Source organism: Tachypleus tridentatus, chromosome 13, assembly GCF_004210375.1.
Source record: "Tachypleus tridentatus isolate NWPU-2018 chromosome 13, ASM421037v1, whole genome shotgun sequence".
NCBI classification, from domain to species: Eukaryota; Metazoa; Arthropoda; class Merostomata; order Xiphosura; family Limulidae; genus Tachypleus; species Tachypleus tridentatus.
Window position 1 is genome coordinate 28,519,239 of NC_134837.1, and position 14,250 is coordinate 28,533,488.

General features: G+C 35.4%; 1 protein-coding gene across 10 annotated transcripts in view; it reads right to left on the bottom strand.

Moving 5' to 3' along the window:
- Positions 1–14,250, bottom strand: part of LOC143237736 (carcinine transporter-like) — a 78,247-nt gene that overhangs the window by 46,267 nt on the left and 17,730 nt on the right. For 9 of the 10 annotated variants that reach the window (XM_076477284.1, XM_076477280.1, XM_076477278.1 and 6 more), the window contains 4 exons: positions 14,003–14,157; positions 11,748–11,919; positions 3,466–3,589; positions 268–383 (listed from right to left, as the gene is read on the bottom strand). In XM_076477284.1, the coding sequence (XP_076333399.1) occupies positions 268–383; positions 3,466–3,589; positions 11,748–11,919; positions 14,003–14,157 (567 nt within the window). The remainder of the gene's footprint in view (positions 1–267; positions 384–3,465; positions 3,590–11,747; positions 11,920–14,002; positions 14,158–14,250) is intronic. The other variant, XM_076477285.1, reaches the window with a different exon arrangement.

Here is a 14,250-nt window from a genome sequence, read left to right on the forward strand (position 1 = left end):
TATGATTAAATAACTTTATCGGTTATTTAACAAAAATTATCAGTTGTTTATTTCTTTAAATGGCGATACGTGATAAATATTTTTATACTTTAAAACTAGTTGTTCTTTCTCCGTTTGTTTAACAACTAACTACACTTTTAAATTAACAAAACGACACCTGGCGAAAGCATTGAAAATTAAATCTACTAATGCCAAGTTTAAAATAAGTATTTTAAATACGTTTAAAAGTGAGTTAAATTTCCAGGTCAAACATTATTTTAATACTACCACAAAAATGATACTAATAACGTCTTTTTCCTTAGATTAGGTGTTCGAAACAAGTCCAGAAATGAAGTTAACTCGAATTTTTGTCCCTGATCAGATCTTCTCTCGTGCAATAGCCCCTGTAAATATTGAAAATAAATCGACATTCTGAGCTAAAAATATAAAAAAGAAATTTAATTTACTCTCTCACGTACCTTTCAAAACAGAACTTAAGTAGTGTATTAGGTTGATTAACATAGCATCTCATAGCTATTCTTATACACAGTAGAAGACGTTTCGAGGTCTTTCCTACGTTGTTATTATGTAGTTAAGACAAAAATGTGAATGAAAATGGAATAACAATAGTGTTTTAAGCTATATACCTCTAGTGTGTCAGAGGAATCTTTGACTTTTTCGCTTTTACAGATGAGTGGGACAAAAATTGAAATTAATAGCAGGAAGATCGCGCTAAACATGGATATATGTATATATATATATCGCGATCATATATATATATATATATATATATGGAGAACACAAAACATTCAACTATAAAAGAACTCAAGCGGCGAGGAAATATATAAAACGCACTTTACCAGAGTTGATAAAAATCGCAAAACAAAAATCTCTGAGAAAGTCTGTTTTATTCAACAAATTTAATCTGACAAAAAAGTTTCCAAGAAAGTGTATTAAAAATGAATTTAGGAAATTGCTAGAGGGCCTTGAGAAACAATAGAAACATGCTGATATATTTATGAGAGATAAAAGTGAAGCCTAGGAGTTGATTAACCGATAAAATAAAGATTAAACTTAGATTCAATGTCAGTCACAGTCAGTAAAACGTAAATGATGTTTGATATTATATGATAATAACTTCGTATATTAATGATAGTTAAGGCAGAAAATATCGTTAACCGCTCTCATGAAACAATGGATTCTAATCTCAGTAAGTAGAAATGTACAATTAATTAGCTATATTGATTCTTAGATCGATGTTTGGTTTCGATCTGAGGGCATAGCTTGCTCTAACTGTCCTCCCCTCCCACAAGTGGTACAGCGGAATATCTGTGAACTTACAAGGGCAAAACGAGTTTCGATACTCGAAGTGAGCAGGGAACAGATGGCCCATTGTGTACCTATATGCTTAACTTGTGAAATGTAATTTTAATGAATGTGTCAGCAATGCTTACGGTCGCCACATAGAAAACATTAACGTCAGTGCTAACAGGTGGGTAACATACTTCTTCACCACAAGAAAAGATTAATTCAAAATATTATTAGTGTATAGAGGTCGTTGTTGTCGTGACTGCTGATCGGTGGTCATCTGAGTTAATGGTGATTGAGCTTTACTCCGATGACTGATGATTGATGGATATTTGGGCAAATGGTAATTGGTTCTTATTCTGCTGACAACTGACTGGTGATTATTAGAATGAATGGTCATTGGTCTTTATTCTGATGAGTGTTGATTGATGTAAATATATTATTTTAAGAAAATAATTATCAATTCATTTTATCTCTAAGCTTTTATCTCCATTTACGATGGACCTCATGTCTGGTCTTGTAGTCAGCATGTCACACTGAGGATTGCAGTGTTTCTGGTTTTTGACTGGTCGCTACCAAACTTGCAATATTTAAGAATAACAGTTGATTCAGCTATCTTTTGTTTGCAAATAATCTTTTGAAACTTACTAGTTGCCTGCGTTTTGATTCGAAGTTCACAGTTAAAGACAATTATGCTTGAACAATAATAATTTCTGACCAGAATGGTCATTTAGTTAATCGTCACTCAGATTACCAAGCAAACAAATAAAACGATTATAATTATTATTCTGTATGGTCTCAGATTGAATGTTTAAATCGAATTTAAGGCTTATTTATCAGTACTTGGAAATATTATCAACAACCAATAGTCATCATGAAAATGTCTTCTGCACCTAGACCGCAATAAAAAACAAAACCTTTCAACATTTCTCACGTGCAAGAAGTTCTCTTTTTTCTCTCGTCTTAGACTTATGATTCCTTCTATATGGCCAAGTCAAACCTGGATATACGACTTGACCTTTTGAGAAATAGATGTGCAAATTAAGGTAATACATTGAATCAGTTCCTACTTCAACAAGACTATGGATTCCTTTTACTTCCTCTGTCATTTACCAACTATCACAATTCTTACAGCCTTGTGTAACCAACTTGTCAACCTGGTGTCTCCCTACGTCACGTGGATCTTTCATTTTTCAGTGGCAATATTTATTTGACAATTTTGCACTGGGTTTTTTAAAATTAAGTGCAAAGATGCACTATTGGTCATCTGTGCTTTGCTCGCCACGGGGATAGAAACCCGGTTTTTAGCTTTATAAAGGTCGTAGGTATACCGCTGTGCCGCTAATTGACTTTGCACTAGAAATACTGAAACTCCAATACATAAAATCATTTTTAAATGTCAAACCAACGCGTTTTTTCAAGATCGTCATATCTTATCACATTTTTCTGGAAGGTTCCTATGAAGAGGAATAATTTGATGATATTTTCACTTCTGAATAAAAGATATCCTCATGATTAACCTGTTCAGTGCCGTAAACGAGATAACTCGTCCAAGCCAATCGGTAACACAGTGCCACGGACGAGTTAATTCGTTCTCAATAATACCTAACTTCAACGCTAGATGACAGCACCATACATACATGACCTACTTACAAATTGTTTCACTTTCGATCCAAAATGGCGTCACGAAAAAAGTTACAAAATGAAGAAGCATTAGAGTTGTATTGTAGCAGCTGAAATATTTGGCAGTTAACAGGTTAAGAAACCACAAAGCTATTATCCACCTTTCACTTCCTCCTCACATGAATACTGTAATTATTCAATTGGTGTAATTTGTCCACAGTTTTATCCTTCCGACTTGTTTGTTCAGTTTTCATATTGTAATATTCTCCCTTCTTTCATCTCACATTTAATTTTCCCTTTTTTCATCTGTGTCACTAGTTCCTGAGCTGAATGAGATGTTACATACACCTTGATCTATTAGGATTAAATTCTGAATAATGACATGTTTTTAATTACTTTTTTGTCTAAAGCGGCTTAATAAAACTCTGAAAAGGTCTTTAAAAGGCTTTCATTATCCCACAAAAAACAACAACCAACCACACACACATACACAAGGGATTTTAATTAACCAAGGTTTCCCGTTTTGTTGTTTTTGTTTTTTAATTAGGAACGTACCTCAATACTTTTGCCAATGTCGACTTTACTTTTTCTATTGAATTTTCTAATTGTACCGAGAACCTTTACGAGCTGTGTCTTGTTTCCAATACTTAAAAGATATCTTGGAGACTCCGGAAGGAACCTGGAGAAAACAAGTAAAACAGTGTAAAGGGTAAATTATCGCGTGTTCACACTGTGTAAATATTTGGTATTATATGAAAACACTATATAAAGACTCAGTCACCGAATAAAAAGCCTACATAAAATCTCATATATAATATGTAGGAGCAAAAGATACAACTTAGGCTAATATCAAGGTACAGTTTTAGTACACTAGTTGAATGTTCAGGTAAATGTGAAAACAGTCCAAGGTCAAGGTATCACGTAAAGGTATAATGGAAAGGTCCGGATATTATATTAGAGAAAAGTACAGGTGTCACGTGATTGTATTACTCAAAGGCTCAAGTACAAATAAAGTAAAGAGTAAAGTAATTACGTAAGGATCAAGATATAATTTGAACATACAATATGAAGATCCAAATACCACGTGAAAACACATTTTAAAGGTCCAGGTGTCACATGAAAACCTAGTGTAAAGATTCTTGTATTATATAAACCTAGTTCAAGTATAAAGTGACAAACCAGCAATTGCATCACGATACATAAAAGTCTGAGTACCATATGAACATAAATATACTGTACAGGAACGATATGTTGTACTATAACAAAATGTACAGCATATTTCATTTCTCACTCATTAAATATTAAAAGTCACTTTGATCCTTTTTGATAGATACTTAAAAATAATTTAATTAACCGTCTTTTTACCATCTGGATCCATTGAATCCAATTTTCAATTTACTGTGGTACTACGGTTCCGTATTTATTACTAGAATCACGGAACTTCTTGACTTTTATTGTCTTATAGAGAAGTTTTGATAGAAGAATTTTATAAATGCTTACAAATTTATAAATACTTGATAATGAAATAGTTTCACACTTTACCATCTGGGTCTGTTGGATCCACAGGCTAATGGAAAATTTGCCACTTATCTATATGTTCAAGATAAATTTCAAAATGCTCGTTCATACGTACATTAAACGCTCTATACAGTAAAAATGTATTCAAAATCAAGACAGCTACTTTTCTTCCCCCTGAGTATGTTATACACAACATTACCATCAGCGGAAAAATGATGAAACTTTGGTTTAGCAGATGAATACCTTACCGTTTTTCATAGCACTGGTAACCTGCTTTGTGTTCATTTTAGGTCATTCTTATCTTTGAAAGCTTTGTCAGAATAGATCCACAACAACGAGTAAGCTGCCATTGTCAATATATTAAGAAATAAACAGGGAAAAATCGAGTTCCTGTACGTGAAATGGATCAAGGTGTAAGAGTCCTTCTTGATTTGATGAAATATTATAGCAAAACCACATCGGGTTATCTGTGGTGTCCACTAATTGAAATCATCGAAACCCTGATTTTAGAGTTATAAGTCCGAAAACTTACCACTGTCCCACCGGGGGACAGGTCAGACAAAAATATTACTTGCGATAAATTTTTCACCAGTTTATCATCAACATGTCAACTACTAAATAAAAAGCTCACTATAGTTGAAAACCGTCAGAAAAACAGAGCTGAACTGCCTACTGAATTCACCAATTTAAAATGAAGGATCTCCAGAAGTACATTACATATGTATTTGGATTCCGAGCTAGTTGAATGGTAGTATTGTGTTGCCAAATGAAAAACTATGTGGACAATTTCCTTTCCACCATGCATTCACAGCCTATTATTGATACCAATACAGAAGATAAATAACCAGAAGCTATTTTATATCACAACAGTTCAGAGTTTGGTGTTGATACTCTTGATGAGATGACTCGAAGATGGCCGATGGTTGTGTTTTATAACAAAATTGATATCAATGCAGTAAATTCTTCCATAGTGCTGTAAAGAACTGAATTTGCAAATTCAACAACTGGGTATAAAGACACACACGACATTTCTCATCCAGTTTGGCAAAAGAACAAAGAAGGCAGCGCCATCAACCTCATCTCAATGCCAAACAGACAGAAAATGAAGACATACAAGTTGTGGTTACAAGAAAAGACAGAAGCTCACTAACAGTATGTTCGTGCTGCAAAGACACGTGTGCACTGAGCATTCCAGTGTAGTTTGTCTTGATTGTCAGAAACTCAGTGTTTTAACATTATTTGGTTCAACAAAAACAATGTGTTCTAAGCGTTTTTGTCTTAAGCATGTTATTAATAAGCTTCATTACTGTTTTACAGCGGTTTTTAACCCAACAACCGTAAAAAATCTGGTCTGGGTTCATTGAACCCACAATGTTATTTGATGAAATTTTTTTCATGGTAATCTGAGGGTTAATATATTAAACAACAACAAACAAACAATCTAACTTCAAGTTTGTTAAGCAACAACAAACAAACAATCTAACTTCAAGTTTGTTAAACAACAACAAACAAACAATCTAACTTCAAGTTTGTTAAGCAACAACAAACAAACAATCTAACTTCAAGTTTATTAAACAACAACAAACAAACAATCTAACTTCAAGTTTGTTAAGCAACAACAAACAAACAATCTAACTTCAAGTTTGTTAAACAACAACAAACAAACAATCTAACTTCAAGTTTGTTAACCAACAACAAACAAACAATCTAACTTCAAGTTTATTAAACAAACAAGTATTCCCACTTCAACGTTGTCAAAGAGTAACAGACAAATAATGTCCCTTCAAGTTTGTGAAACAACAGCAAAAAATCTAACTTCAAGTTTGTTAAACAACAATATACAACAATCTAACTTAAAGTCTGTTAAACAAAAGTGAACAAACAATCTCACTTCGAATTTGTTAAAAAACAACAAACAATCTCAGTTCTAATTTGTTAGTGAGTTCAGTTGTTAAACAAGATGTGTACAATATCTTTCTAAATTCATATAGAAATGTAAAATACAGTGGTTAATACTATGTATGGATAAATGACTTTTTGACAACTAACTATGAAATTAACGCCTCCTATTGATTTGATGCTTGAATTTCTAGAAAGAAATAAGCTAATTTTTAGAGTTGGATAGATCATTCAAAACCCTGTCAATGCTGTTAAAAGAAAGTTAGGACTCACTTTTGACAGGAGCTTCAGAAGCTAACAGTTTAAAGAAAGTTCAAACTAAGGTCAGAATAATTTCTAAAGACGAATTTATTTAAATCTGAAATGAAACCGTTTTTAAGGTCAGCTGATATTTCCACATAACAATTAAAAATTCAAAATATTAAGTTGTAGTACTTTACTATTAACGAAATGGTAGCCATTTAGCACCCACACGATTACCATTTAGCTACATGGAAATTAGTATATTGTTGTTATTGATTGTAATTAAGCTCAAATGGCTATCTGTGGTTTTTCCACCATGTGTATCGAAACATGGTTTTTAGCATTGTAAGTCCGCAGACACGTCACTGTGCCACTAGGGAGCAAAAATTAATCTACTCAAACTACAAATTTGTTAATAGAAGCAAAGGACTTAACCCTATCAGTCCTGACCCAAGGGAGCCAAATTGTCCCTTGGCCTGAGCTCCACAGTAAAAATGCATGAAAACACATGTGTCTCAGAAACAGAGATTACATGAAAAATACTATACAGAAACACATAAAATTTCAGGATATTATTTGTAATAGGTTTTCCTTTAATCTAGTACCAATACTGGATATCGGTGTGCCAGTCTTCCCAGTATGCTGACCCGCGTTTGACACAGAGATATTTTTTGCAGAGGAAGCACCAAATGTAGCTCTTGACCAGTGTGAAAGGAATGTCCTTGTATGATACTCCAGGGTGGTTTATTTTAATATATATTTAAGGTGTTTTTTTTCACTGCACACAACAAACATATGACTCCCAGACGTGCGTGCATTGTTACCATCAAACTGTAAATTAATCTTTTGTGCAGAAAAACAATTACTCCAACCTCCATCTGGAACATCTGCACTCCTACCATCAGCCGATCGAGGATCACGACCTCTGCCTTGAGGTATATCATCATCACTTTCAGATTCTTATAAACCTTTTTCATCTTCAACTGATTTCAAGTCATCCTCAAGACACACATGATCCAATTCCTGTTCATCTTTATCTGATTCATATCAGCAATTGTAAATATCTTAGGCCTTTTTCTTTTATCACTGTAAGTGCTTGGTTTCAGAGGACTATTCTTCATGGTAAAAAAATAAGCAAATATCTTTACAAAAACAACGAATATGGTGCTAACAGACGGCTGTCATTTGCAAACTAATATTAATACTGCACTCACAACCTACCTTCTAACAGAAGGCTGCCATTTGCAAACTAATATTAATATTGCATTCACAAATTACCTTCTAACAGAAGGCTGCCATTTGCAAACTAATATTAATACTGCACTCACAACCTACCTTCTAACAGAAGGCTGCCATTTGCAAACTAATATTAATACTGCACTTACAACCTGCCTTCTAACAGAAGGCTGTCATTTGCAAACTAATATTAATACTGCACTCACAACCTCCCTTCTAACAGAAGGCTGCCATTTGCAAACTAATATTAATACTGCACTCACAACCTACCTTCTAACAGAAGGCTGCTATTTGCAAACTAATATTAATACTGCACTCACAACCTACCCTCTAACAGAAGGCTGCCATTTGCAAATTAATATTAATACTGCACTTAAAACCTACTTTCTAACAGAAGGCTGCTATTTGCAAACTAATATTAATACTGCACTCACAACCTACCCTGTAACAGAAGGCTGCCACTTGCAAATTAATATTAATACTGCACTCATAACCTACCTTCTAACAGAAGGCTGCCATTTGCAAACTAATATTAACACTGCACTCACAACCTGCCTTCTAACAGAAGGCTGCCATTTGCAAACTAATATTAATATTGCACTCACAACCTACCTTCTAACAGAAGGCTGCCATTTGCAAACTAATATTAATATTGCACTCACAAACTACCTTCTAACAGAAGCCTGCTGTTTGAAAACTAATATTAATACTGCACTCACAACCTACCTTCTAATAGAAGGCTGCCATTTGCAAACTAATATTAATATTGCACTCACAACCTACCTTCTAACAGAAGGCTGCCATTTGCAAACTAATATTAATACTACACTCACAACCTACCTTCTAACAGAAGGCTGCTATTTGCAAACTAATATTAATACTGCACTCACAACCTACCTTCTAACAGAAGGCTGCCATTTGCAAACTAATATTAATATTGCACTCACAATCTACCTTCTAATAGAAGGCTGCCATTTGCAAACTAATATTAATATTGCACTCACAATCTACCTTCTAACAGAAGGCTGCCATTTGCAAACTAATATTAATATTGCACTCACAACCTACCTTCTAACAGAAGGCTGCCATTTGCAAACTAATATTAATACTGCACTCATAACCTACCTTCTAACAGAAGGCTGCCATTTGCAAACTAATATTAATATTGCACTCACAAATTACCTTCTAACAGAAGGCTGCCATTTGCAAACTAATATTAATATTGCACTCACAACCTACCTTCTAACAGAAGGCTGCCATTTGCAAACTAATATTAATACTACACTCACAACCTAACTTTTAACAGAAGGCTGCTATTTGCAAACCAATATTAATACTGCACTCACAACCTACCTTCTAACAGAAGGCTGCCATTTGCAAACTAATATTAATATTGCACTCACAACCTACCTTCTAACAGAAGGCTGCCATTTGCAAACTAATATTAATATTGCACTCACAAACTACCTTCTAACAGAAGCCTGCTGTTTGAAAAATAATATTACTGCGCTCAACCTATTCTAATAGGGAGGCTGCCGTTTGCACTAATATTAATATTGCGTTCTGGAATGCCTTCTAACAGAACGCTGCCGTTTGCAGGCTAATAATATTGCACTCACAACCTACCTTCTAACAGAGGGCTGCCGTTTGCAAACTAATATTAATACTGCACTTACAACCTGCCTTCTAACAGAAGGGTGTCATTTGCAAACTAATATTAATATTGCACTCACAATCTACCTTCTAATAGAAGGCTGCCATTTGCAAACTAATATTAATATTGCACTCACAATCTACCTTCTAACAGAAGGCTGCCATTTGCAAACTAATATTAATATTGCACTCACAACCTATCTTCTAACAGAAGGCTGCAATTTGCAAACTAATATTAATACTGCACTCATAACCTACCTTCTAACAGAAGGCTGCCATTTGCAAACTAATATTAATATTGCACTCACAAATTACCTTCTAACAGAAGGCTGCCATTTGCAAACTAATATTAATATTGCACTCACAACCTACCTTCTAACAGAAGGCTGCCATTTACAAACTAATATTAATATTGCGCTCTGATTACCTTCTAACAGAAGGCTGCCATTTGCAAACTAATATTAATATTGCACTCACAACCTACCTTCTAACAGAAGGCTGCCATTTGCAAACTAATAATTAATGCTACACTCACAACCTAACTTTTAACAGAAGGCTGCTATTTGCAAACCAATATTAATACTGCACTCACAACCTACCTTCTAACAGAAGGCTGCCATTTGCAAACTAATATTAATATTGCACTCACAACCTACCTTCTAACAGAAGGCTGCCATTTGCAAACTAATATTAATATTGCATTCACAAATTACCTTCTAACAGAAGAGACGCCGTTTGCAAACTAATATTAATACTGCACTCACAACCTACCTTCTAACAGGAGGCCGCCGTTTGCAAACTAATATTAATGCTGCACTACAACCTGCCTTCTAACAGAAGGCTGTCGTTTGCAAACTAATATTAATGCTGCACTCACAACCTACCTTCTAACAGAAGGCTGCCATTTGCAAACTAATATTAATACTGCCCTCACAACCTATCTTCTAACAGAAGGCTGCTGTTTGCAGACTAATATTAATACTGCACTCACAACCTACCCTGTAACAGAAGGCTGCCATTTGCAAACTAATATTAACACTACACTCACAACCTACCTTCTAACAGAAGGCTGCTATTTGCAAACTAATATTAATACTGCACTCACAACCTACCTTCTAACAGAAGGCTGCCATTTGCAAATTAATATTAATATTGCACTCACAACCTACCTTCTAACAGAAGGCTGCCATTTGCAAACTAATATTAATATTGCAATTACAACCTACCTTCTAACAGAAGGCTGCCATTTGCAAACTAATATTAACATTGCACTCACAACCTACCTTCTAACAGAAGGCTGCCATTTGCAAGCTAATATTAATACTGCACTCATAACCTACCTTCTAACAGAAGGCTGCCATTTGCAAACTAATATTAACATTGCACTCACAACCTACCTTCTAACAGAAGGCTGCCATTTGCAAACTAATATTAATACTGCACTCACAACCTACCTTCTAACAGAAGGCTGCCATTTGCAAACTAATATTAACATTGCACTCACAACCTACCTTCTAACAGAAGGCTGCCATTTGCAAACTAATATTAACATTGCACTCACAACCTACCTTCTAACAGAAGGCTGCCATTTGCAAACTAATATTAACATTGCACTCACAACCTACCTTCTAACAGAAGGCTGCTATTTGCAAACTAATATTAATACTGCACTCACAACCTACTTTTATTCTGATTTATTTTCAATTTAAATGTAGGCGTCCACATTCCTGTTTTCTCTGGAATTCGGCTGATAGTCAAGTTTGAAATTCCCCATAACCCGGGAATTCGGGCTGAGCGGGTTAATACAACATCAGTGACAAACCTTATGCTGTTTTATTACTAAAATGTTATTTTTTTCCCCAAAAATTAACAAATATAGCCCACGTGCAGTTTAAAACAAAACACGCAAAATACGTTTTGTCCGCAGATTGCCCTTAACGTTCAAGTCCGCACAGCTACAAATAAGTGGCCATAGGCGAATATGTTAGTGGTGATAAGGCTTAAACTAGAAACGAATGTTCTTCTGAATAATATGTATTATTGCATTATAAATAAGTAAACAGCATCACTCTCAGTTGTAACACTTCAAGAGAGATTTTACTTTTTATCTCTAGTAGTTTATCCATTTTATCAAAAAAGTGTCAGAGAAATATATTTTTATTTTCTTAGCACACAAAATTTAAAATTACACGTTTATGTAAAGAAATGTCCTAAACCCAACAGTTTTAATTGTCCACTAATTTTCCAGTGAGCAGAAACAGAAGAAAAATAAAAATAAATAAACGTACCAGAACTGAAGTATCAAAGTCATGATGAAAGGTGCATTCATACATAGAGTTAACATTCTCCAGTCTCGAATGGCGTAAGACAACAAACCAATTACAATGTGGCCAGAGGTGTAAGACGTGATGAGAAGAAGGGAAGCTGTTGCCAGGTGTCGCTGTCCGATAATTTCTTGTGCTTGAAAAAGTTAAAGAGAAAGACTTATTTTTCAATAATATAAGTGACGTACCAAAGCTAGAAATATATTAAATAGGCATATAAATAAGCGCAAAGATGGTGGTGATTTACCTAGCACAAAGACTGAAGGGTATGCAGTAAAGATGGTAGAGATTTACCTAGCACAAAGACTGAAGGGTATGCAGTAAAGATGGTAGTGATTTACCTAGCACAAAGACTGAAGGGTATGCAGTAAAGATGGTGGTGATTTACCTAGCACAAAGACTGAAGGATGTGCAGTAAAGATGGTAGTGATTTACCTAGCACAAAGAGTGAAGGGTATGCAGTAAAGATGGTAGTGAGTTACCTAGCACAAAGACTGAAGGGTGTGCAGTAAAGATGGTGGTGATTTACCTAGCACAAAGAGTGAAGGGTATGCAGTAACGATGGTAATGATTTACCTAGCACAAAGACTGAAGGGTATGCAGTAAAGAAGGTGGTGATTTACCTAGCACAAAGACTGAAGGGTATGCAGTAAAGATTGTGGTGATTTACCTAGCACAAAGAGTGAAGGGTATGCAGTAAAGATGGTGGTGATTTACCTAGCACAAAGATTGAAGGGTATGCAGTAAAGGTGGTGGTGATTTACCTAGCACAAAGACTGTAGGGTATGCAGTAAAGATGGTGGTGATTTACCTAGCACAAAGACTGAAGGGTATGCAGTAAAGATGGTAGTGATTTACCTAGCACAAAGACTGAAGGGTATGCAGTAAAGATGGTAGTGATTTACCTAGCACAAAGACTGAAGGGTGTGCAGTAAAGATGGTGGTGATTTACCTAGCACAAAGACTGAAGGGTATGCAGTAAAGATGGTGGTGATTTACCTAGCACAAAGACTGAAGGATGGGCAGTAAAGATGGTGGTGATTTACCTAGCACAAAGACTGAAGGATGTGCAGTAAAGATGGTAGTGATTTACCTAGCACAAAGACTGAAGGGTGTGCAGTAAAGATGGTAGTGATTTACCTAGCACAAAGACTGAAGGGTATGCAGTAAAGATGGTAGTGATTTACCTAGCACAAAGACTGAAGGGTATGCAGTAAAGATGGTAGTGATTTAACTAGCACAAAGACTGAAGGGTATGCAATAAAGATGGTGGTGATTTACCTAGCACAAAGACTGAAGGGTATGCAGTAGAGATGGTAGTGATTTACCTAGCACAAAGACTGAAGGGTATGCAGTAAAGATGGTAGTGATTTACCTAGCACAAAGACTGAAGGGTGTGCAGTAAAGATGGTAGTGATTTACCTAGCACAAAGACTGAAGGGTATGCAGTAAAGATGGTAGTGATTTACCTAGCACAAAGACAAGGATGTGCAGTAAAGATGGTAGTGATTTACCTAGCACAAAGAGTGAAGGGTATGCAGTAAAGATGGTAGTGAGTTACCTAGCACAAAGACTGAAGGGTGTGCAGTAAAGATGGTGGTGATTTACCTAGCACAAAGATTGAAGGGTATGCAGTAAAGGTGGTGGTGATTTACCTAGCACAAAGACTGAAGGGTATGCAGTAAAGATGGTGGTGATTTACCTAGCACAAAGACTGAAGGGTATGCAGTAAAGATGGTAGTGATTTACCTAGCACAAAGACTGAAGGGTATGCAGTAAAGATGGTAGTGATTTACCTAGCACAAAAACTGAAGGGTATGCAGTAAAGATGGTAGTGATTTAACTAGCACAAAGACTGAAGGGTATGCAATAAAGATGGTGGTGATTTACCTAGCACAAAGACTGAAGGGTATGCAGTAGAGATGGTAGTGATTTACCTAGCACAAAGACTGAAGGGTATGCAATAAAGATGGTGGTGATTTACCTAGCACAAAGACTGAAGGGTATGCAGTAGAGATGGTAGTGATTTACCTAGCACAAAGACTGAAGGGTATGCAGTAAAGATGGTAGTGATTTACCTAGTACAAAGACTGAAGGGTATGCAGTAAAGATGGTAGTGAGTTACCTAGCACAAAGAGTGAAGGGTATGCAGTAAAGATGGTGGCGATTTACCTGGCACAAAGAGTGAAGGGTATGCAGTAAAGATGGTGACGATTTACCTAGCACAAAGAGTGAAGGGTATGCAGCTGTTCCACAGAGACCAATAGTAAAACGACCAATTACCCAAACTGGAAAATTTGGAGACATTGATGTAATTATAGAAGCAATCAGTCTGACAAAAAGAGTCAAAAGACAAGTGGTCCTCCTTCCATATCTATGATATCAAAACATAAAAACAATCACATTTATGCATGAAATATATTTGGTTTAAAACATGTGTAACTTTCTTAGAGGAATAAAGTGAAAC